At 43.9% G+C, this 19,483-nt stretch overlaps 1 protein-coding gene across 6 annotated transcripts in view; it reads left to right on the top strand.

The window, feature by feature from the left end:
* The window catches only part of HIVEP2 (HIVEP zinc finger 2), a 186,210-nt gene extending 168,851 nt beyond the window's left edge, over positions 1–17,359 (top strand). For all 6 annotated transcript variants that reach the window (XM_090040676.1, XM_090040639.1, XM_090040646.1 and 3 more), the window contains 3 exons: positions 3,272–3,373; positions 4,550–5,460; positions 14,784–17,359. In XM_090040676.1, the coding sequence (XP_089896802.1) occupies positions 3,272–3,373; positions 4,550–5,460; positions 14,784–15,590 (1,820 nt within the window). In that variant the 3' untranslated portion in view covers positions 15,591–17,359. The remainder of the gene's footprint in view (positions 1–3,271; positions 3,374–4,549; positions 5,461–14,783) is intronic.
* Positions 17,360–19,483: the final 2,124 nt, after the last annotated feature.

The raw sequence follows: 19,483 nt of genomic DNA, 5'->3' as shown, positions 1-19,483 counted from the left end.
GAGGTAGCATGGAAGTAAATGTAAAATTGCCTGTGGAAGAAGTGGTCATAGAGCTGAGCCTGGCATCACTGGTGCTTAGGTGTCACAATGCCCAATACATACTGTATTTCCTTGAATCCAAGATGAGGTGTGTCCCCCTTCCCTCCCCCCCACTTAACATAGGAAAAAAGCTCCTTGTCTTGGGTTTGTGTATGAGGCAGTGGAGAGGGCGGAGTGGGGTGGGGGAGTAGGGGAGGCAGATGTTCTGGTTTTGGCTCTGATCTGGGGGGAGGGCAGGGGGCAGAAGGGAGGGAACTTCAGAAGTCTGTAGTCTAGTGTAGGGCTGGCTGACCTGTAGGATGTGCTACAAGTGGCACGGGCAGTCTCTGTGTATGGCAGGGGGCAGAATAGGGACGGGAAAGACAATACAGTGGTGGATAGGGCAGGAAGCGGAAAGCAGAGTACCTGATTGGGCATGAACGGGATCAGTGTGGCCCTCAGGGAGGGTGTGGGGCCAATTTATGGCATACCTACCAAAAAGATTGGCCCCCACTGGTCTAGTGTTCGGTTAGTCTCCACGGGCATGGGACATCCTCTTTCAAAGCCCTGCTGCACTGGATTCAAGTTCAAGAGCTACTGCAGGGCAAGGATATCAGCCTGAGTCTCCCACATCCTAGCTGTGCACCCTAAGCACCAGAGGGGCATTTTGGGGTTGGGGAAGGGTACATATGGACAGTGCCCCAGCATAATAAAAGTTTCTGTCTAGCCATTTTTTATGAGCTCCACCTAGCTCAGATGTCCTGTGAATTCACCTTCAGAATAAGGCCTTGCTAGTGAAAATGATTGTGATGGTGTGGGGGAGACGGGAAGGAAGGCATACAGTTTAAAAATCCTGCTTCAGAGTTGGGGCTCTGAGCTCTGAATGTCCAGTTAGCTGTGCAGTGATGTCATTGTTTAGCTGGATTTCATGTACCTGCAGGTGAAAACTAGGGGTAGGTGGCAGCTGAACAGTAATTTTAAGGATACAGCTGGTGTCTGCATAGTGGATTTTGCCCCTATTGGGCACATCCAGATGAATGCGCATGGGCATCTTGCAGCATCTCAAAGGGCTTTGAGATGCTGCAAGAGGCATGTGCAGGAATGAGATATCCAGGGGTTAAAAAAAAATGCAGTGAAAAAAGTGGGACAGGGCATGATCCCGGACTATGCCCTGACACAACCAGAGGCTGGGTCCTCCACAGAGGTGCTCTGGTAGTAGCCAGAGTATCTCTGTGGTTGACGCTCACCCTGGTGCTGAAGCACACTGCCTGCCCGTGCAAGGCACACAGAGTGCCAGCCTCAGGGAGCTGGACCCAGGCTCCAGTGCTGGTAATTGCGGGGGGGGGGGGGGGCTGAAGGAGGGGGGAAGGGGACCATGGGGGAGACCACCGCTGGCCCTGCCCGCTCCCCCAGCCCTCTGATCCCTGCCCCATCCAGACCCATCCCCCAGCTTCCCCCTGAGCCCTCCCATCACTGCCTCGCCCAGCCCCAGCCCCTGCCTGTCCTCCAAGCCCCCTGATCCCTGCCCTGCCCAGCCCCATCCCCCCAAGCCCCCCATGATCGCTGACCCCCCACCCCAGCATCCTGGCAAGTCCCAGCCCAGGCCCTGCTGTCTCCCACTGCCACTTGCTGCCGAGAGGGTAGGGGGTTCTGCCAGGAGGCCCCAGAGCCCCCCACAGCCCCTGGTTCTGGGGTGAGTAGAGCCTTTGTTTTTTTCTTTTTCTTTTAAAGTGCCAGAGGCTGGGGTGGGGCTGGGGGTGCAAGCAGGGGGTGGGGCTGGATGGGGCAGCCATTGGCGGGGCTGAGGGAGCGGGTGGGGGCTGGGTGGGGTAGCCGTGGGGGGGCTGAAGGAGCCAGAGGGGGATGGGGCCAGGTGAGGCAGCAATTCGGGGGATGGGAGGAGCAAGCAGGGGTGGGTCATGTGGGCCCTGCAGGCAGGGGGTGGTACCCCCTGTGGGGGCCATTTGGTCCCTGTTGGGGGACTGTAACCCTGTGGGGGGGGGGGCTGTGGCCCCTGTGGGTGGCAGGAAAACATATCGGTATTTAAAATTCACTTTATTATGATGGTAGAGACAGTGGCAGGCTTCCAAATTGATTTAACACTGTAGATAGATCAATAAAACATTGCCCAAATGATTGCTGTCTCTCTGTCTCTCACTGTCTCTCTACATATATATAGTGGTCTTTTGGTTTAATTGTGGGGGAACGTGGATTTGGGGGTATTTTACAGAGTGACTTTAGGATATTCTTATCAGGGATTTTTCAGTTTGCCAACAGGGAACACCAGAATTCCTGTTAGGGAGGCAAGTGGCAGGACTCTGCCTGCTCAGAGCTGGCACCTTGGACCCATCTGGCTGTGGCTGACCTCCTGGCCAACTGGGATCAGGAGGACGTGCTTTGACAGTTCAAAGCAGGCCACCACACCCGGAACATTTTCCAGGCAATAGCTGCCGAGATGGCTGAGGCATACATGGCAGTAGTGCCGCACAAAGGCCAACCCTGCAGCCACAGCCCACTGACAGCTGGCCTAGAGGGGCAGATGTTCCTACTGGGTGTGCAGTCCCCATGCAGGTCTGGCAGGTGCGCAGCACATCACAGCCAGGCAGCAGCCACCACTGCCAGACTGATGCAGTGGGTAGAGGGTGCAGGGAGCTCTCAGGGCTGCTGCAGCAGTCCATCTGGCACAAGAGGTAGTGTCCCCAGGTACCAATTGGCCGGGCCCCAGAAGCTCCTGAGAGCGAGTAGCCCTGAGCTACTTGCCAGGACAGCTTGTTTCACTGCTGGGGACAGCACAGGTGCTGGCCCTGGGCTCTAGCTCCCCCTAGCTGCAGATCCAGGTGGAGCCAGGCAGGGTTATTTTGCCCCAAGTGGCACAATTTGCCCCCACCAAAGTGCATGTCCGGGCATGTGTGCTGAGGCAAAAAGCCCCGACTCAAATTTGCACCCCTCTATTTGAGCTGCTGCAAGCGCATGTGCCTGTATGTGTAGATGCACCTATTGACTCAGATAGTCCTTAAAAACTGTTGAGGATCTGGACCTTGGTTTGCATGGGCATTTTTGGAAGAAAAATGTGAATACCATATTTATTAAATTGCACTGGCTCTGATGAGGATTGAGTTAAATGAATCAGTTGTGTCTGTTTTTAAATGACAAAACTCTGTAGGTTAGCGAGGAAAGGAAGACAAAGAATTTATTTGAAGAGCTTTCCTTGCTGATGTCAGCTGATTGGAGTCATCTCTCTTCCTTTTCATAGGGAATCTGACAAAACATATGAAGTCTAAAGCACACATGAAAAAATGCCTGGAGCTCGGAGTATCAATGACATCTGTGGATGATGCTGAAACCGAAGAAGCAGGTATGTCACACTGAGTTATTTTAGCTGGAATAGCCTTTGGAGTATGCAAATCACTCGTTACACTGTAGCACAGTGGCTGACATAGAATGAGTTAAGAAGACTATTTTTTTTTTTTAGAAAACAGGTCTTTGATATTTTATTAACAAGCAGTAAATATAAAAATATATAACCCATTTATTTGCACAAATTCTGGTTTTTAATATGACGTTAAATGGAGTAACACAGGATTGTCCAACTGGTAAGTGGTCAAACTGTGGGGCTTGTTGACATTGCCACTGGAGTACTGCATTGGTGTGGCTCTGAAACTCAGGGGCCATTACCTGCCATTGAATTCAGTCACTACTGGTGACTGAAATTGGCAGCAGGGGAAAAGCATGTGTATGTGTTGTGGGGAGGGAGGGAGGTTATATTCACCCCCTGAGTTCCAGATCTGTGCCAACACATTGACTCTGGCAACCATGCCTTTGCTTGCTCTGTTGCCAGAGGTGGGTCAGCTGGCTCATGAGAAGTCCTGACCCAGTCCATGAGGCCAAATAAGTAGGACATTCCTGTTCCTACATTTCAGTGTGCACAGAAAGTAAAAATTCAGCCCCTTGGAGAAGCCTAGAGGATGGGTTTCAAACTTATATTCTACAGGGGGTTGAATTGCACCTAGAATGTAATTGCTGAGGCAGTTATGGAGTTTTATTACGGTTATATTGTTTAGGTCAGTACTTCTCAATCAGGGTTCCTTTTAAGGGTGTTGTGGGGTGCCATGCAATTTTAGCACTGTTAGGTGTGGAAGCATCTACAAATGATTCACAGCATAAGCCCAGAGGTTTCAATAGCTATCCAAAGTGTCAAAGACATTCTGACCTGTAGTATCTTTCACAGATTTTCACAACAGAATTATTATTACTCTATTATTCTATTACTCTATTATTTTTCCATATTCAAAATACGAATGGAAACTAAAAGCTTGCATTTTCCACTTGCCTTTTCTACTGAGGGATGCTTTGAGTCTAAAAAGGTTGAGAACCAATGGTTTAGGTTTTTTTGAAGAGCTGGTTGCGCAGCCATTTCATACAGAGCACATCTGTTAAAGTCAAAGGATGTTCTAAGTGTGGAATGGGTGCAGGATTTGGCTCAGAGTGTGTATCATGTGTACACTTCACTGACTTCTTGTGGTTGTTTCAGAAAATATGGAGGACATGCACCAGGAAACGGAGAAGAGTAGCAATGTGGCAAGCATATCAAGTGAACACCAGTTCTCTGATGCTGAGGAATCAGATGGTGAGGACGGAGATGACAATGATGATGACGATGAGGAGGAGGATGATTTTGATGATACCCAGGGAGACTCAACACCAAAAACAAGATCAAGAAGCACCAGCCCTCAGCCCCCCAGATTCTCTTCACTGTCAGTAAACTCTGCTGCGGCATCTCAAGGGGTGTCCTCTGACACTTCCATTTCAGTGGGACACACTTCCCTGATCAGTTACTTGGTTACTTTACCTAGTATTCAGGTAACTCAGCTCATCACACCAAGTGACTCATGTGAAGACTCACAGATGACAGAATATCAGAGGTTTTTCCAGAATAAAAGTACCGATTCAGAGCCTGACAAAGACAGGTTGGACATACCTAGCTGTATGGATGAGGATTACATGCTTTCACTAGACCCCAGCTCATCTCCAAGGGACCTCTCCCCTTCCAGCCATCAGTCCTCACCAGGGTATGATTCTTCACCATATAGAGATAATTCACCAAAGAGGTATTTAATGCCCAAAGGAGATCTGTCACCCAGAAGACATTTATCACCCAGGAGAGATATTTCACCCATGAGACATCTTTCCCCAAGGAAGGAAGCTGTGTTGAGGAGAGAGTTATCTCCAAGACGGGATGTTTCTCCGAGACGTCATCTGTCACCAAGGAGACCAATGTCACCTGGGAAAGACACATCTGCCAGAAGAGACTTGTCTCCAAGGAGAGAGAGAAGATATATGGCCTCAGTTCGAGCAGCATCACCCAGGAGGGGTTTATACCATAATCCAGCATTGTCTATGGGTCAATATTTACAGTCTGAATCTGTTCCACTGGGACATGGAGTAAGTATGAAAGAATATTTTAATTTTTGTTGTAAAAACCAGTGCTCTTATTTCACCTATATAGTGACTCTAGTGTGTTAAGTTCTGTTAAAAACACTTAGAAACATTTATAGGAGGAAAAAAGAGGGAGATTTAGCAGTCATAATTTCCTCAGAAACCTTCAAATAGAACATAGCAGATATGGCAGATACAGAATAAGTCAGGATTTTGATTGAGCCAGTTACAGTGACTGGGTACAGAACATTGCAGACTTGGGGTCAGAACTCCAGTAGTTGGTGCAAAATCAGAACAAAAATCTTTTGACTTTAATAACTTCAAAGGAATTATGCTGGTTTGCACAACCTTTGATGAGCCCCTTAGTATCTTTACATTTGTCTCAGGAGATTTATGGTAGCTCATAAAGACTATTAATGGGTTTGTCTTTCACCTTAAGATTGCCAGCTTCAGACCCAGCCCTGGCTAGTAGTGACCAAGGTCCTGTTACTGCAGTGTGATGGACAGCCACTACTGAAATACTGGCTAGATAAATAAAATCAGTGAAGAAATGGGGCTCCAGTTAGGAGCAGGGAGGTACCCATGTGCATCACACTGCATGGTTAGAGCCTAGAGATTGTTATCTTCCTATGACTGTTGACAAGTGCCTACATCCTAAAAAGTACCATCACAGCTGGCAGTTTTAGCAGGGATGCAAAGGTCTGCATCGAAACTAAAATATGTAAAAACTCCTGCTGCTAGGCCCTGTGATAGTCCTGTCTTGCAAATAAGTAAAATACTGGATCTCTAAAGCTGTCAACTCGGCACTTTTCACAAGTGCTAATATTTAGAAAAGGCAGTGCACACACACTGTGTTTGAAGGAATTAGCTCATTTTTATTTAAGATTCTTCTTTTGGCCACATTGTTTGAACATTGCCTCTGCCATCACATTATATGTTCTTTAAAGTAAAATTCACATGTGTTGGTTCAATGTGGGCAAACAGTGACAGCTACAGGCTCCCACCTGAAAAAATCCAGCAGGGCTGTGCTCATTGCTTTTCCATCATCTGTCTTGTTTGTTCATCACAGTTATGATGCCTCCCTGTGGATGACAAGAATTAACCTGGAAACTTATAAAAGTAGTAATTTCTGAACTTTGGAATTGGTTCCTTCGTGCAGTTTAGCACTCCTGCAGGCGTAATCGTCCTGGAGCATTACAGTTAGTAAAGAGAAAGGGCACACAATCAGTCACCATTTTTATTGGCAAATTAAGCAAAGAAAAAGATAAATGGTCACTAATTCAGCAGTCATAATATCTTGGCATCAAATGAATGATATTATATGGAACAACATAGTTGACATTGTTGCATTGTGAACAGAGAGCTGCAAGTCCTCTGAATGGCTAAATACACTGCATGAAACGCTGCTAGAGTACAAATTCCTGGAGATCTAATGATATTACTGAAAGGGTATGTGACAAACTTCACCCTGGGCAACCTGACAGTACTTGCTACAATATTCACTTTCTCCGTTCTGCACCTCATCCTACAAGGTGCATAGCACAGTGTGAGAAATGTTTAGCACCATCAGCTCTGTACCTTGCCAGATTGGCTCTTGAAACGACAACATTTTTGAGGTAATGTCAGATCCATTTCAGTAAAATACATAAAAGAAAAATCATGTTATAATGAACAGCAGAAGCCCTTTGGCATCTCCGCTGTTTTTTTCATTCACACACTTGGATATAGGCCTAGACAGGACAGTGTGACTGGGGTAAATTTAAAGCTCTTAAATTTAGTAGAGAAAAGCAATACAAGAACCAACAGCTAGAAGCAGAAGGCAGACACATTCAAATAAGAAATTAGGCACACATTTTAACAGTGAGGGTGATTAACCACTGGAACAAACTATCTACCACAGGAAGTAATGGATTCTCCATCTCTATCTAGAAGATTTTCTTTAGCTAGATACAAGCTAAGCTTCAAAAGTTACTGGACTCATTGCAGAGGCAACTGGGGGATATTTAATCACCCACGATGTACAGGAGGTCGGAGAACAATGATCCCTTCCGGCCTTAAGCTTTCTAAATCTACAAACCAGGGCTGTCAGTTAATCGCAGTTAACTTGCGTGATTAACACAAAAACAAATTAACACATTAATTTTTTTTAATTGCACACATCATTTTGACCAGCAGAGCAGACCAGCCAGAGCCCACGTGCACAGCCCTGACCCTGGCCCACCCTGTTCCTAATCTGGACTTGCCTGCCCATGCTGAACAGCAGCTGCAGTGACAACGGCTTTGCAGAAGCTGCTGCTCAGCACAGGGGAAAAGCGGTCCCTCCCCATCATCACTGCTGGGCCCTTCTTTCTGCAGCCAGTCAGAGCCCATGCCCAGGCTGCCCTGCAGCTCCTCTCTGCTAACGTCACCGCTGCCTCCAGGCCACCCAGCAGAGCAGCGGTGGCAGTGCAGAGAAGCCACAGTGCAGCTGGGGCATGGACTCCAGGTGGCTGCAGCAAAAAGGGCCAAGCAGCAGTGAGGGAGAAAGGCCACATTTCTTCTGCACTGAGCATCAACTTCTGCCTGGCTGTTGCTGCTGCTCAGCATGGGCAAGTGAATTTGGAGCAGGCATGGGGGAGGCTGGGGTTGGGGCTGTTTGCACGGGTTATGTCTGGTTTGCTAAGGCTGGGGCAAGTCTGGAGCAGATGTGGGGCGGGCTGGGCTTGGGGCTGGGGCTGTGTGCTGTTGTTGGTGGTGGGAGGAGCCGCAGGGTGCACCAGGTCTGGGCTGATAGGGACAGGGTGCTGAGTATTGTTTAACCATGCAATTAAGCTTGTGATTGATTGCAACTTTTTTTTAAATCTTGCAATTAATTGCAATTATTTTTTTAAAAACCATTTGTCACCCTGACTACAAACATAAAAAGTGACCTTTTGTCTGAATTTTTCAGTCTCCTTTCAAGTAATCCTTGAGTTCATTGTAACTGAAAACTATTATATGAAAGGAAAGGGCTATTTTTTTCTCTTTCAAAACTGCATAGTTAAAATGTAAGTGACTGGTGCAGATTCCAGAATGAAATCCTGTTCCTTCTTCCCTACCTTTTTTGACTTGTTGGCCATTACAAAAATGATAGACAGCTATCAATAGAAGGGACTAACCCTATTTGCTCGTCACTGCCATTAGATCTCCTGGGGTAGGTATTACAGGAGCAGGGGTTTGCTTTGGTTCCTGTGGCTGGAAGTGTGTAATGGTAACTAGGAAAACAAGGTGGTCTTGCAGTTAAGCCAGTGGTCAGCTCCCTGGTTTCCCCATGGTCATGCTGTGTTGATTGGCTCCCACCCTCCACTTCAGGTATGCTTGCACTTTGGTTGTGCTGTACACACATATTTTAGGATTTAAAAGCACCATATAACTATCAATTCTAGTTTTTTCCAGAGTAAAAGAAAAAGAACAAAAGAATAGCAGCTAAAGGCAATAAAAAAAGAAAAATGTTGACTTCCCTACAATAGCAGTTATTTCACAGACACTGTCTCCAGGGCAGGTCTGACACTGTTGGTGAGGCTGGTAAACAATGTTGTTTAACTGAACCTTTGAAACATAAAAGCGCAACTCTGTATTGGAATAGGGAGGGCCATTAGACTTTACTGCAGTAGGATTCTCTTAGGGGATTTTGGAGCAATTGTCAACCCTGCTGCCCTTTACACAGGTTCAGTATCTGCAGTCATAGCTGGGACAAGGGGCCCATTTCCATATTTTCCCCTTGGAGGAGGTTGGTGCCATTACCAAAGAGAAGTAATTTATCTTCCCAGCCACTTTGTACCAGACCTAATACAGGCTGAGAAGGTGGGGGAAGAGGGAAAGGCTGCTTGTGTCCTCCTTTCCTTTACAGGAGCTGTACTCAAGACCCTTCCTTACGCTTTAGAGGGGGATAAAAGCATCTTTTTAAAAGTTGTTCCCATTGGCTTTCAGCCAGGAGGTTGAAAGCAGAATACAGGGTGGTGCCATCCCAGTTCTCACATCCAGTTGATGTGCAGTTCCTGTACAACTTGTTTGTGGTTCTGTTTTGCAGCACTTCCTCTCCTTTATGTTGGCTGTAACTAGGCTGGGATTTTCAGTGGACCTGAAATTTTGGCACCTCTTACACTCTTTGAAAACCCCATCTTGAATTTATCCTGGGTCTGAAGGCTCTATCGATTGTGTCCATGTGTTTATGCAGCAGTGCTCTGTCTTGTGTTCTGCCTGCCAGTAACTTTCCTGATGGAATTCAACATGTTGTTGTCTTTTACCTAAGATACTTTGGGACATGGCAATCAAAAGGAGTGGTTTTTTTCTCATGCCGTCTACCACAACCTGGGATCTCCAGAGGTGTTCTACGGCCACTGGCAGGATATTCTGTGAAGGGCACTTGGCTTTGAAATGTGATCTTCCCCTTAATCCAGTACAGCCCAGCTTTGCTGTATTACTAGGCACATGACAAAGCCCACATCTTTTTTTCTCCAGACTTGGGAATGAGGCAGATATATTAAGGATAGACTATTGGCTTTGTGTTGGGGTTATGGTGTGAAAGTCTGACTGCAAGGCAGGTCAGAAAGTGTGGTGGAGATTGTCAGGGTTGTTGGTCATAGCTGTGTTGGTCTAAGGACATAGGCAGACAAGGTTCTTTGAGTAGATGTGATATGTTTTATTAGACCAACTGAGTAGCTGGAAAAAAGTTCTTAGCAAGCTTTTGGGTGCAATCGCCCTTCTTCAGGCATAGGGAGTCTTTGCTGTTTTGAGACTCCAAGGAATGAGAGAAGCTAAAAGTGGTACAGGATGTCAGTGGAGATTTTCAGTATTTCATATGGAATATTGCAGTTTGAAAGATTATCAAGCCCCCTCTTTTACCTTCCCATGCCTAACTGGCATGTGTGCAGCTATGGAACTGCAGTCCTGCAGTTTGAAGTCTACATAACTATACTCAGAGCATACTCAGAGAGCCATACTCTGGCTGCGTGGGTGCTTGGGGAGAAATAGCCCAGGCTTGTGTGTAAGCCGGGTATGTTCCAAAACATTAATTACAGGAAAACCACATCTCGTGCATGCTTGTCAGAGGAGGAGAGAGCCCTCCTACATTTTACACTGATGATTTTCAGCCAGGGTGTGGGGGCACCCAGGTGTGCATTGAGATCCTTTGAAGGGTGCCATGGGGTGTGAGGAAATAAGCCAGGTGTGGGGAGATAAGCAGATAAGCACAGGCTCAGACTGAGTCGCTTACTGGCTGTTCCCCTGCCCCCTGTGCCTGGCTCTTTTGCAAGGAAGTAAGCATCATAATAAACAAGTTAGTTTTTGAAATGGGATGCCGTTAAATTCATGGAAGTTATGGAGAGTTGCCATGAGTCTGTTGAGCAGTGCCTTAAGTCTAAAAAGCAATCAGGGCTCACAGACAGGGGTGATATCTTTTATTAGATCAACAAGACTTTTGCAAAAAAAAAACAAGCTTTCACGCACAAACACCCTTCATCAGAAAAAAGATTGTAAAAGTCCTCCTGGGTAGAAATGAGAAATTAAGTCTAAAAAGGTACTTTAGACAACAGACAGGGCACTTGCTTATGAAGCAGGCAACCTAGGCTGTACGCCTCCTTCATCTAGGGAGCGTTTGAATCTGGAGCTTCGACTGCCAAGTAAAATTCCTTAACCACCTTCCCATTATGCCAAGTGCTTTCCAAGCCTCCTCTTGAGACTGGCCTATTGGGCAGCCAGGAGAGGAAAAGACAAAGCAGCATCTATCTCCTTGAGCTACCCTCCCTGTACAACTTCCCCATTTGTTCTGTTATTAGAAGAAGAGAAGCATTTTATCTTTGAAAGGGCATCTCCCTAAATGAGCCAAAATATTATAGTCTTTAAAAAAAAAAAAGATGCCCCTTCCTAAAAAGGGAAAGTCATTTTGCAGAGAAACTTTATCAGGGCTTGGTAAATATATTGCCTTCTGTTCCCCCTTGTGGCAGGGGACTCAGCAAAGGGATTGAATTGGGCCATGGAAAGCAGCTGGTGTAGTTGGCAGCCGCCCCTAAGGACAAAACAAGACTGGGAATTGAATGGCTCGGGGAACCTTTTAAAAAGACAGGATGGGCAGCTGTGGTTCAGGGTTCGCACTGAAAAAGGTCGTGTACGTTATAAGGCATTGGATCTGATGTCTGACAGTTTCATATCTGAAGATATGGCTGTGTTTAATCATAAGGATGTCCCTTTATTTCATCTTTCCTTTTAATTTAGTTGTAAAATAGGAATCACTCTAGCCTGGGTGGCATGCTAGGCCAGTATAGTTAAGGAACATAGAGAAGTGATGTAATTAGCATCATGTCTGGTGGCTTATGACTTCCCAGAGTCTGCTATGGGCACTTTTTGGTTCAAGTTCAGAATAGGGCTCACATCTATGAATCTGTAGCAAGATGCCTTAACCCCTGTATGCCCAAATGATGGCAGGCCTGAACCAAAAAGCCCAGACTAACTTCTATCCTACTTTGGAATTAGAGGGACTCCGACTGTGGACCTGAGCTTGACTGGCTCCTACTTCTATAAAGTTTTGATGCAGAATACTGTATGTGAACATATGTGAGCTTTAGGAGGCTCAGAATCTCAATCCAGAAGTAAATTTTTTGTCTTGGGTCCTCTGCTTGATTCCATGGTCATCACAGGTTCAGATACATTTAATTAGAGGTTCTGAGTATCCAAGCTCATTCTACCAAGAGCTATATGCCTTTGCAGGATTTTTTGTTGTCCTGGTTCTATTTCTATTGAGGTCAAGTTTACATCAGATGTAGTAGTAATAGAGATCTTGGCTTGCGAAGCAGCTGAGGACTCTAGAGCTGAGAAGCACTGTGGCTGAAAAAATATATAAGAAGGCTGATTATATGGAAAGCCTGGAAATTTGGGGCATCATCTGGGAAATCTGGGACACTGCCCACTTCCCAGACCCTCTAGGCCCCCTGCACACTCACAAGTTGGCAGGGGCAGGGCAGCAGCCAGCCAGTATCAGTCTCTGAAATCTGGGACTGTCCCGGCTAAACTGGGACACATGGTCACCCTATATGTAAGCAACACTGCCGAGGGACCACAAATCTCTAAAGCTTTGGCAAGCTGTCTTTCCAAGGTGCTTGCATTAGAGAGCCCTGAAATGGTCGTGACTTTCAGCACTATCAGATCAGTGGTTTGGCAGTTGCTTCTTCCTCAAACTTTGTTTCTCCTTCGGCAGTACAGTGACCTGCTACCATGTTTTCTTATGACAGTTTTTGTGGGGTTTATGTCTTACATTTTTCTATGAGCATATCTCAAGCCTGGGTTTGGTGATCTCAGGTCATGCCTCATGTCCCAGCATTGATAGATCTCGAGCATTATAAAGGTGCTGTGAATCATGAGATTCTGCAATTGGGGCAGCAAATGTGGAATAGTTAATTGCCTTCTAAACCAGTTCCCCAGTCAGCAGGCTGATTAATGCCTTGGGAGGTAGGAACTCCTGGCAGTGAAATGCCAGTGATGTCAGTGATGCTCAGAGCATTAGCATCTTGTGGCATAGTCCCTAAACTGCATGCACCAGGGCTGTGTTTAGCAGCACATCCAGTAAGAAGTGACTACATTTCCCACTATGTATTCAGGGAAGAGTATTTTAGGCATTTGAGTTCCATGAGAGTCCTTAAAAGGTAGATCCATACATGAAAAGGTAGCCCTGCCTTTCTTCCAGCCCTATTGCTTTAATCCCTAATTAGCAATGTATAATTATCCAATGAAAGACAAATGAGACAAATCAACAGACTTAAAGGAGGGAATTTTGTATCTCAGGATGTTTGTAATATGGAACAAATAAAAGCTTTTCAACTTTTAATCACTCTTTCAAGACAGGACTTGGTGGGAAGAAATCAAAAAGTCATACCTTGCAATTAGTGTGTGATGGGTTTTATGAAATCCAGTATTTTTCATAATCACTTTTAGAGACATAACTTTCACTGCCAGTGAATTGGGACACTAATATTATTATTTAATAAATCCTTTATAATAATTCATTAATTAATATGGCACTATTGCCGAAAGGCCTCAATCAGGATTGGTGTTCTGTTGTATTAAAGCCTGTTTACATAATTGTTTTCTCTGCCTGGAAGCCAAGGAGTTAGATGTGCATGGAAACAGAACTACCCTTCTGTCAAAAAGGTAGTCAGGGGTGAAGAACATTATGGAAAAGCTTGCTCTGATGTTACCCATGTAATAGGGGAATTCATTTTCCAGGGCTTCAGTCCTGCACATTTCTCCGGAATACGTGCATTATATCTGATAATATTTTTCCTATACTGATGACTAGCACAACAACTGAATGGGACCGTAGTATGAACAAGAGCTGTCAGTGCGATTCTGTAGCCAGCAGGGCAAACAATACTCTGGCATGCATCTCAAGCAAAACCAAGGAAGTGATTCTTCCGCTTTACTTGGCATTGGTGAGACTACAGCTGGAGTACTGGGTCCAGTTCTGGGTGCCGCACTTCAACAAGGATGTGGGAAAGCTTGAGGGAGTCCAGAGAAGAGCCACCTGTATGATCAGAGACTTGCAAGACAAGCCATACGAGGAAAGGCTGAGGGACTTGGGTCTCTTCAGCCTAAAAAAGAGAAGGCTAAGAAGGGACTTGGTAGCAACTTACCGCTACATCAGGTGAACATATCAAGGGCTTGGTGAACAACTGTTCACCAGGGCATCTTTGGTGAAAACCCAGAGTAATGGCCACAGAAATCTTCAAGAGACTGGATGGTTACCCTGTTGGGGTCACCTGACCCCCATTGTCTTTCCTGTCTAGTGCAGGGGGGCTGGACCCAATGATCTTGCGAGGTCCCTTCCAGCCCCTTACAATCTATGAACTTCTTGGTGACAAAAAAGGGACCACTAAAAAGTATACTTCCCAGAAGGAGAGGGCCAATCTCCAGTGCAGACTGCCAATGCCAGCACTGTAGTTATTTGCAGAATTTGTACATGTCGATGTGTTAACCCTGATGTCTTAGCCAAATTTCTCCTGGTGAAATTCCTTACGATTTCTTCTTTATTTTCAGTGGAATATGGTACTCTTTCCTTTCTGACCTAAGGTGCTGTAAAGCAATTCTATGTGCTACCTAATAGCAAGCTGCCTTTTTGGACTAGACTTTGTGAACCTTCTCTATATATCCTATATTATGTTTATAAGCAATGAATGGAGTTTACAAAATACTTTCAGAGCCCCCTGAACTGTAGATTATTTGGCACACACGGTGTATAAGAGAAATTGGACAGGCTGGTTAGTTGCATGGGATTTTGCTAGAAATAGAACTGACCATTTTTGCTGTTTTTCTGATTACAGAGAAGGGGGTTGTCTCAGGGTCCTTACTTCAATATGTATGGAGAAAAAGGCGTTCCAGAACATCACGGGTCTAGCCTGTTCCCTGAAGGTCCTAATGACTACATCTTCAGTCACCTTCCACTACACTCCCAGCAACAAATCCGAGCACCTATCCCTATGATGCCTATTGGAGGCATCCAGATGGTCCATTCGGTACCTGTGGCCCTGTCAGGTTTACATCCTCCGTCCACCTTACCCCTGCAGAGAGAAGGCTCTGAGGAAAAGCAAAGGTTAACTTCAGAAACACTTACAAAAGAATCCTATAGCATTTCTAAACACCACGAGAAACGTACCTCTCCTCACAATGCTTTATCCAGTGTATCCTCTTCTTCGCTACTATTGTTGAAACAAAGCACTTCAGAAGATGGTTTAGTAGCTACAGAGAGGGAACAGGAGGAAAATATACAGACTTGTACAAAAGCCATAGCTTCTCTGCGAATCGCCACAGAAGAAGCTGTTCTGCATGGGGTAGAGCAGCCGCAGAGGGCTTCTGAGCCTCATCAGAAACCCTTAGAAAGTGCACATTTTAGCATTAAACACTTTAGTGGATCTGAGCCAGGCCAGCCCTGTGCCTCAGCCACCCATCCTGACTTGCACGGTGGTGAAAAGGACATTTTTGGTACATCACAGACTGCGTTAGCTCATTCCACCTTTTACAACAAGAGCTTTGTGGATGTCAGACAGTTAGGCTTTCACAGTAGGAAAGAATCCCCATCAAGCACACAGGAAAGGAAAGATCCATCATCTGAGAAGAGCAAACTGCATTGATACAAGATGAGTGGAGACTTTTACCCATACATTTACCCTTTTTTCTTTCCTAGAGATAGAAGAAGTATTCAACTTTACAGCATGCCTGGTCTAAGTTACAGTAGTTTGCTATTATATATACTTTTGTTATATCAAAAGAATTAGTTAAAATAACAAGTCATCATGAGCCTGACCAAAATGAAATTTGAAATTCTTATTGGGTCTGGTACTTTTAAATTGTACAGATGTTTGTGCCTTTTCTTTACTTTGCTTATATTCTTATAAGCATTTTTTTAGCAGTAATTTGTACATATTTTAGAATTTGTGTATCTGCTTTGTAATAAATGTAATTTCTTTCCTTTTTTGGACACTTGGATCTAAATGATGTAAAGCAAAACAGCATCAATATATATGTGAGGTTGCACTAAAACATATTTTTATATGATTAAAACTGAACAGCTTTTATGTACAGCTCTGATTCTGTAATACTAATATTTATTTACTTTGTTTCATAAATTGTAAATTTTTTTCTTAATGTTGTGGATTGCTTTTCTATGTGAAGCATGGGATTTACTGTTGCGTAATTAGAACAAAAATGTATATTGTAAACAAGATATTTAAACTAGAGTATCTTATCTTATTCTGCACTTATGCATTAGTTAAAGAAAAGATAAAGAATGTATCAGTCAGTTCTTAACTCTTGTAATTTTTTTTGTCTCTTGTTTGCTGGATTGACTCTAACTTAAGTGCTGATTGTGATTTTAAACTGATAGTACCGTAAAGCATTAAAGTAAAACAATGTGCTATTGTGAGTTTTTTCAAAGCTTTATAAAACAGTTATAAATATATTAAAAATATTTGGTCTTATGTGAACATGTTGATCTATATACTCCTTTAAACAAATGGGAAAACATTCCACCCCATGTAAATAAGTACAAGTGCATCACTGGTACAATTCTTTGTAACTCGTTTGGATGTGAGGGGTATGATCTGCTGCCATGGAAGTTGGTGAGAGCTGTGACATTGACTTCAGTGGAAGCAAGATCAGGACAAAGGTCAATCCATATGGAGGGTCTTTAAGGGGTAAAAAAAAAGGTAACAAAGCACATATGACTGTCTAGAACTTGGTTATCGGCTGGCCCAATGGTTTGGAAAGCAGTGCTGTGCGCTGCATGAGGAAAACATAAACTCTGACAGACCTTTGGCTTCTTTCCACAAGCTAATGGTGTGGAGCTAGATGTAATCGCATGAAGAGTGAAACATGGGATCTAGGATGTTGAGAATGGGGTGTGAGGAGAAAAGAAGATGGACACCTGTTCTAAACACCTCCAGCTGGTCTGTCCTTACTATGGTACTTGTATCAACTTTAAGGGAGGCTATCCATCCACCCATCTGATGGGAGTAAGTGTACCACAACTGTGGTCATCAGCTCTCCTGGCCATATAGAGAGCACCGCTACAGTGGCCATCTGCAGGGGACAAGGTTCATGAACAAGAAAGAAGTATTCTTTAAGAAAAAAGCATCCCTAGGATACCATCTGGATTGGTGTTTAGTCAGTGTGGGGGGAAGTGAGGAGGAACCCATGTTTGGATATTTGAAGGAATGGTGGGTTACCATGACCACCATCAGTACACACACACACACACACACACACACACACACACACACCCCCAAAATCTGGGTTATTTTTTGTGCTATTTAGTGGACTATAATTCTGTGAAACCAAGTTTGTATATTGAATTACAATACATTTAAGGAGTGTTCTTTAAAAAGAAATAAATATACAGTTACATGCATGAGGTGTGTAGTTTTCATGTGTTTTTTGATTTTTCCAAGTTTATTTGTGAAGCCTGTTAGTGTGATATTACATTATCTGTGCTTTTGATTCCCAAGTGTTGACTGAGTAAATAGAAGACTGTCGTGTATGCAGAAGCTGAAAAAGCAGATCATATTTTGGTCTCCTACCAGATATCATCAGACTACAGTTTATTTCCCTGGTAATGAGATGTTGGAGCAAATCCTCAGCTGGTATAAATTGTCATAGTTCCATCAATGGTGCTAAGAAAATTTACAGCTGCTGAAGATCTGCCTTGTTATGTCCATTGCAGTGTGTTTACCTTTATTCCTGATTATTATGGTAGCCTTGCCAAGTTGTGTGAATGCCAGGAACTGGCTCATATAAGCCTGGAGAGAGGAGAAGGAGAATATTTAGTAAGAGCCAAGATGCATGCAGGATCATGTACCCATGGAAAAGGAGGACTCAGTAACAAATTAAAAAAACAAAATCTTATCTAACAAAACCTCTATTATCCTACTGAGGTATTAATTCACTTAAGAACAAAATGCCCTGCACAATGGACAAATAATCACACTTTTTTTTTTATTAAAACAGAGCCTAGGGTGCTCCAGAAGTAAAATCTCTGCTAATATTTCCTTTATTAAAATCTCTTCTGTTGCAGGATTTTTAGCTTGCTGGTTTGCTTGTTTTAATTAATTTGAACCTGCAGTTTACCGTCAACTTCTGATCTTGGGGGACATGGTTTTTTTTTAAATAATTGGTGAGCAATGGTAATTGGTTTTTGGGTCTTTTTTCTGGTTTCAGTAGAACGACCTCGAAGAGGTTAAAGATGCTTTGTTTTCATTTCGATTGCCTTTTTCTAATGATTTAGTACTTATATAGTGCTTTGAAAAGTGTATATCATTATACAAATGTTAGATATTTGTTATTGTATCTATGCTTTAAAAAAAATCAAAAGGAGAAACTTACATGAAGCGGGCAGTTGGCATAGAATACTCCAAAGCAACTGCATTTAATTTTCAAAATGTACTTAAGGGGAGTGCTCAAAAGTATTTTTGTGACTAAAAGTTCAGAAACATATCCACTGGGCTCTTCAGAGTGCCCAATGGGTTTGGCTCCTAACTTCAATTGCTTTCATGGGCTTCACTGGTAGGAATATACGGTTGTAGCCCTACTGCCTATTTCATCCTCCTTTCTATTCTCAGCAGTAGTAACCAGTTCTTGGTCACTCTTTAAACTTCTATGAGAAGCCAGGTAAAGTAAGCCTGGGCTATGTTTGTGCTTATGAAATAGTCTAAGAGGGTTAAAAGAGAGCCTTAATAGAGATTAATAGAGTACTGTCAAAATTATAAAAAACTACCTAATCTACTGTATATGTTTTTATATTGAAGTCGTGAAACGTCTTATAGAATTCTAAAGCAGGAATAGAGTTACTTAGTATACTGAATGGAAAGATTATGGTTTTCTAATAAAATCTGTATGGCTGTTCTTAAGATACTAGGGAGATATGGACACCCTGGAAAGTTCCTTCCATCTACAGAATGGGGTTACTACTATTCACCTTTATATATCAGTGAAGGAAAAATATCCTGAACAATCATTTTATGACATCTGTAGTATTAAACCCTGAGTAAGATAGCTAGCTACCAATTGCTATAGCATGCACATGGACATTTACTGAACTAGGACTTACTGATAAAATGGCTGCAATATTAATAAGCCTAAAGACTAGATATAACAGCTATGCCTAAAGCAGGACTTAGGTGGAACTGATCCCCCTAAATCTAAAATTGTGCTCAATCAAGCGCAGGTTCAGTTGCTATCAAATTTTGGGAGCCTTAACTCACTCAGTGATTCTCTATTTGACCCTCTGGCTTCCTAGGTTTGACTCTAACTTCCATTGCTTTCATTAGCTTCGCTGATGGGAATTATGGTTACAGCCCTACTGCCTATTTCACACTCCTTCCCTTTCTCAGCTGTAGTAAACCCATTCTTGATCACTGGGAATGCCTAAAACTATTCCGCCCTGTGCAGTTTTCTATTTTGGCCCAACTGGAATCTAAAGTCTAAGTGTTCTTCAGTGTATGTTCCCTAAAGGGTTAATTCTAGTAGCTGT

This window comes from Crocodylus siamensis, chromosome 1 (genome assembly GCF_052110815.1).
Source record: "Crocodylus siamensis isolate JL-2025a chromosome 1, ASM5211081v1, whole genome shotgun sequence".
Taxonomy (NCBI): domain Eukaryota; kingdom Metazoa; phylum Chordata; order Crocodylia; family Crocodylidae; genus Crocodylus; species Crocodylus siamensis.
This window is presented reverse-complemented; position numbering and strand designations above follow the sequence as displayed.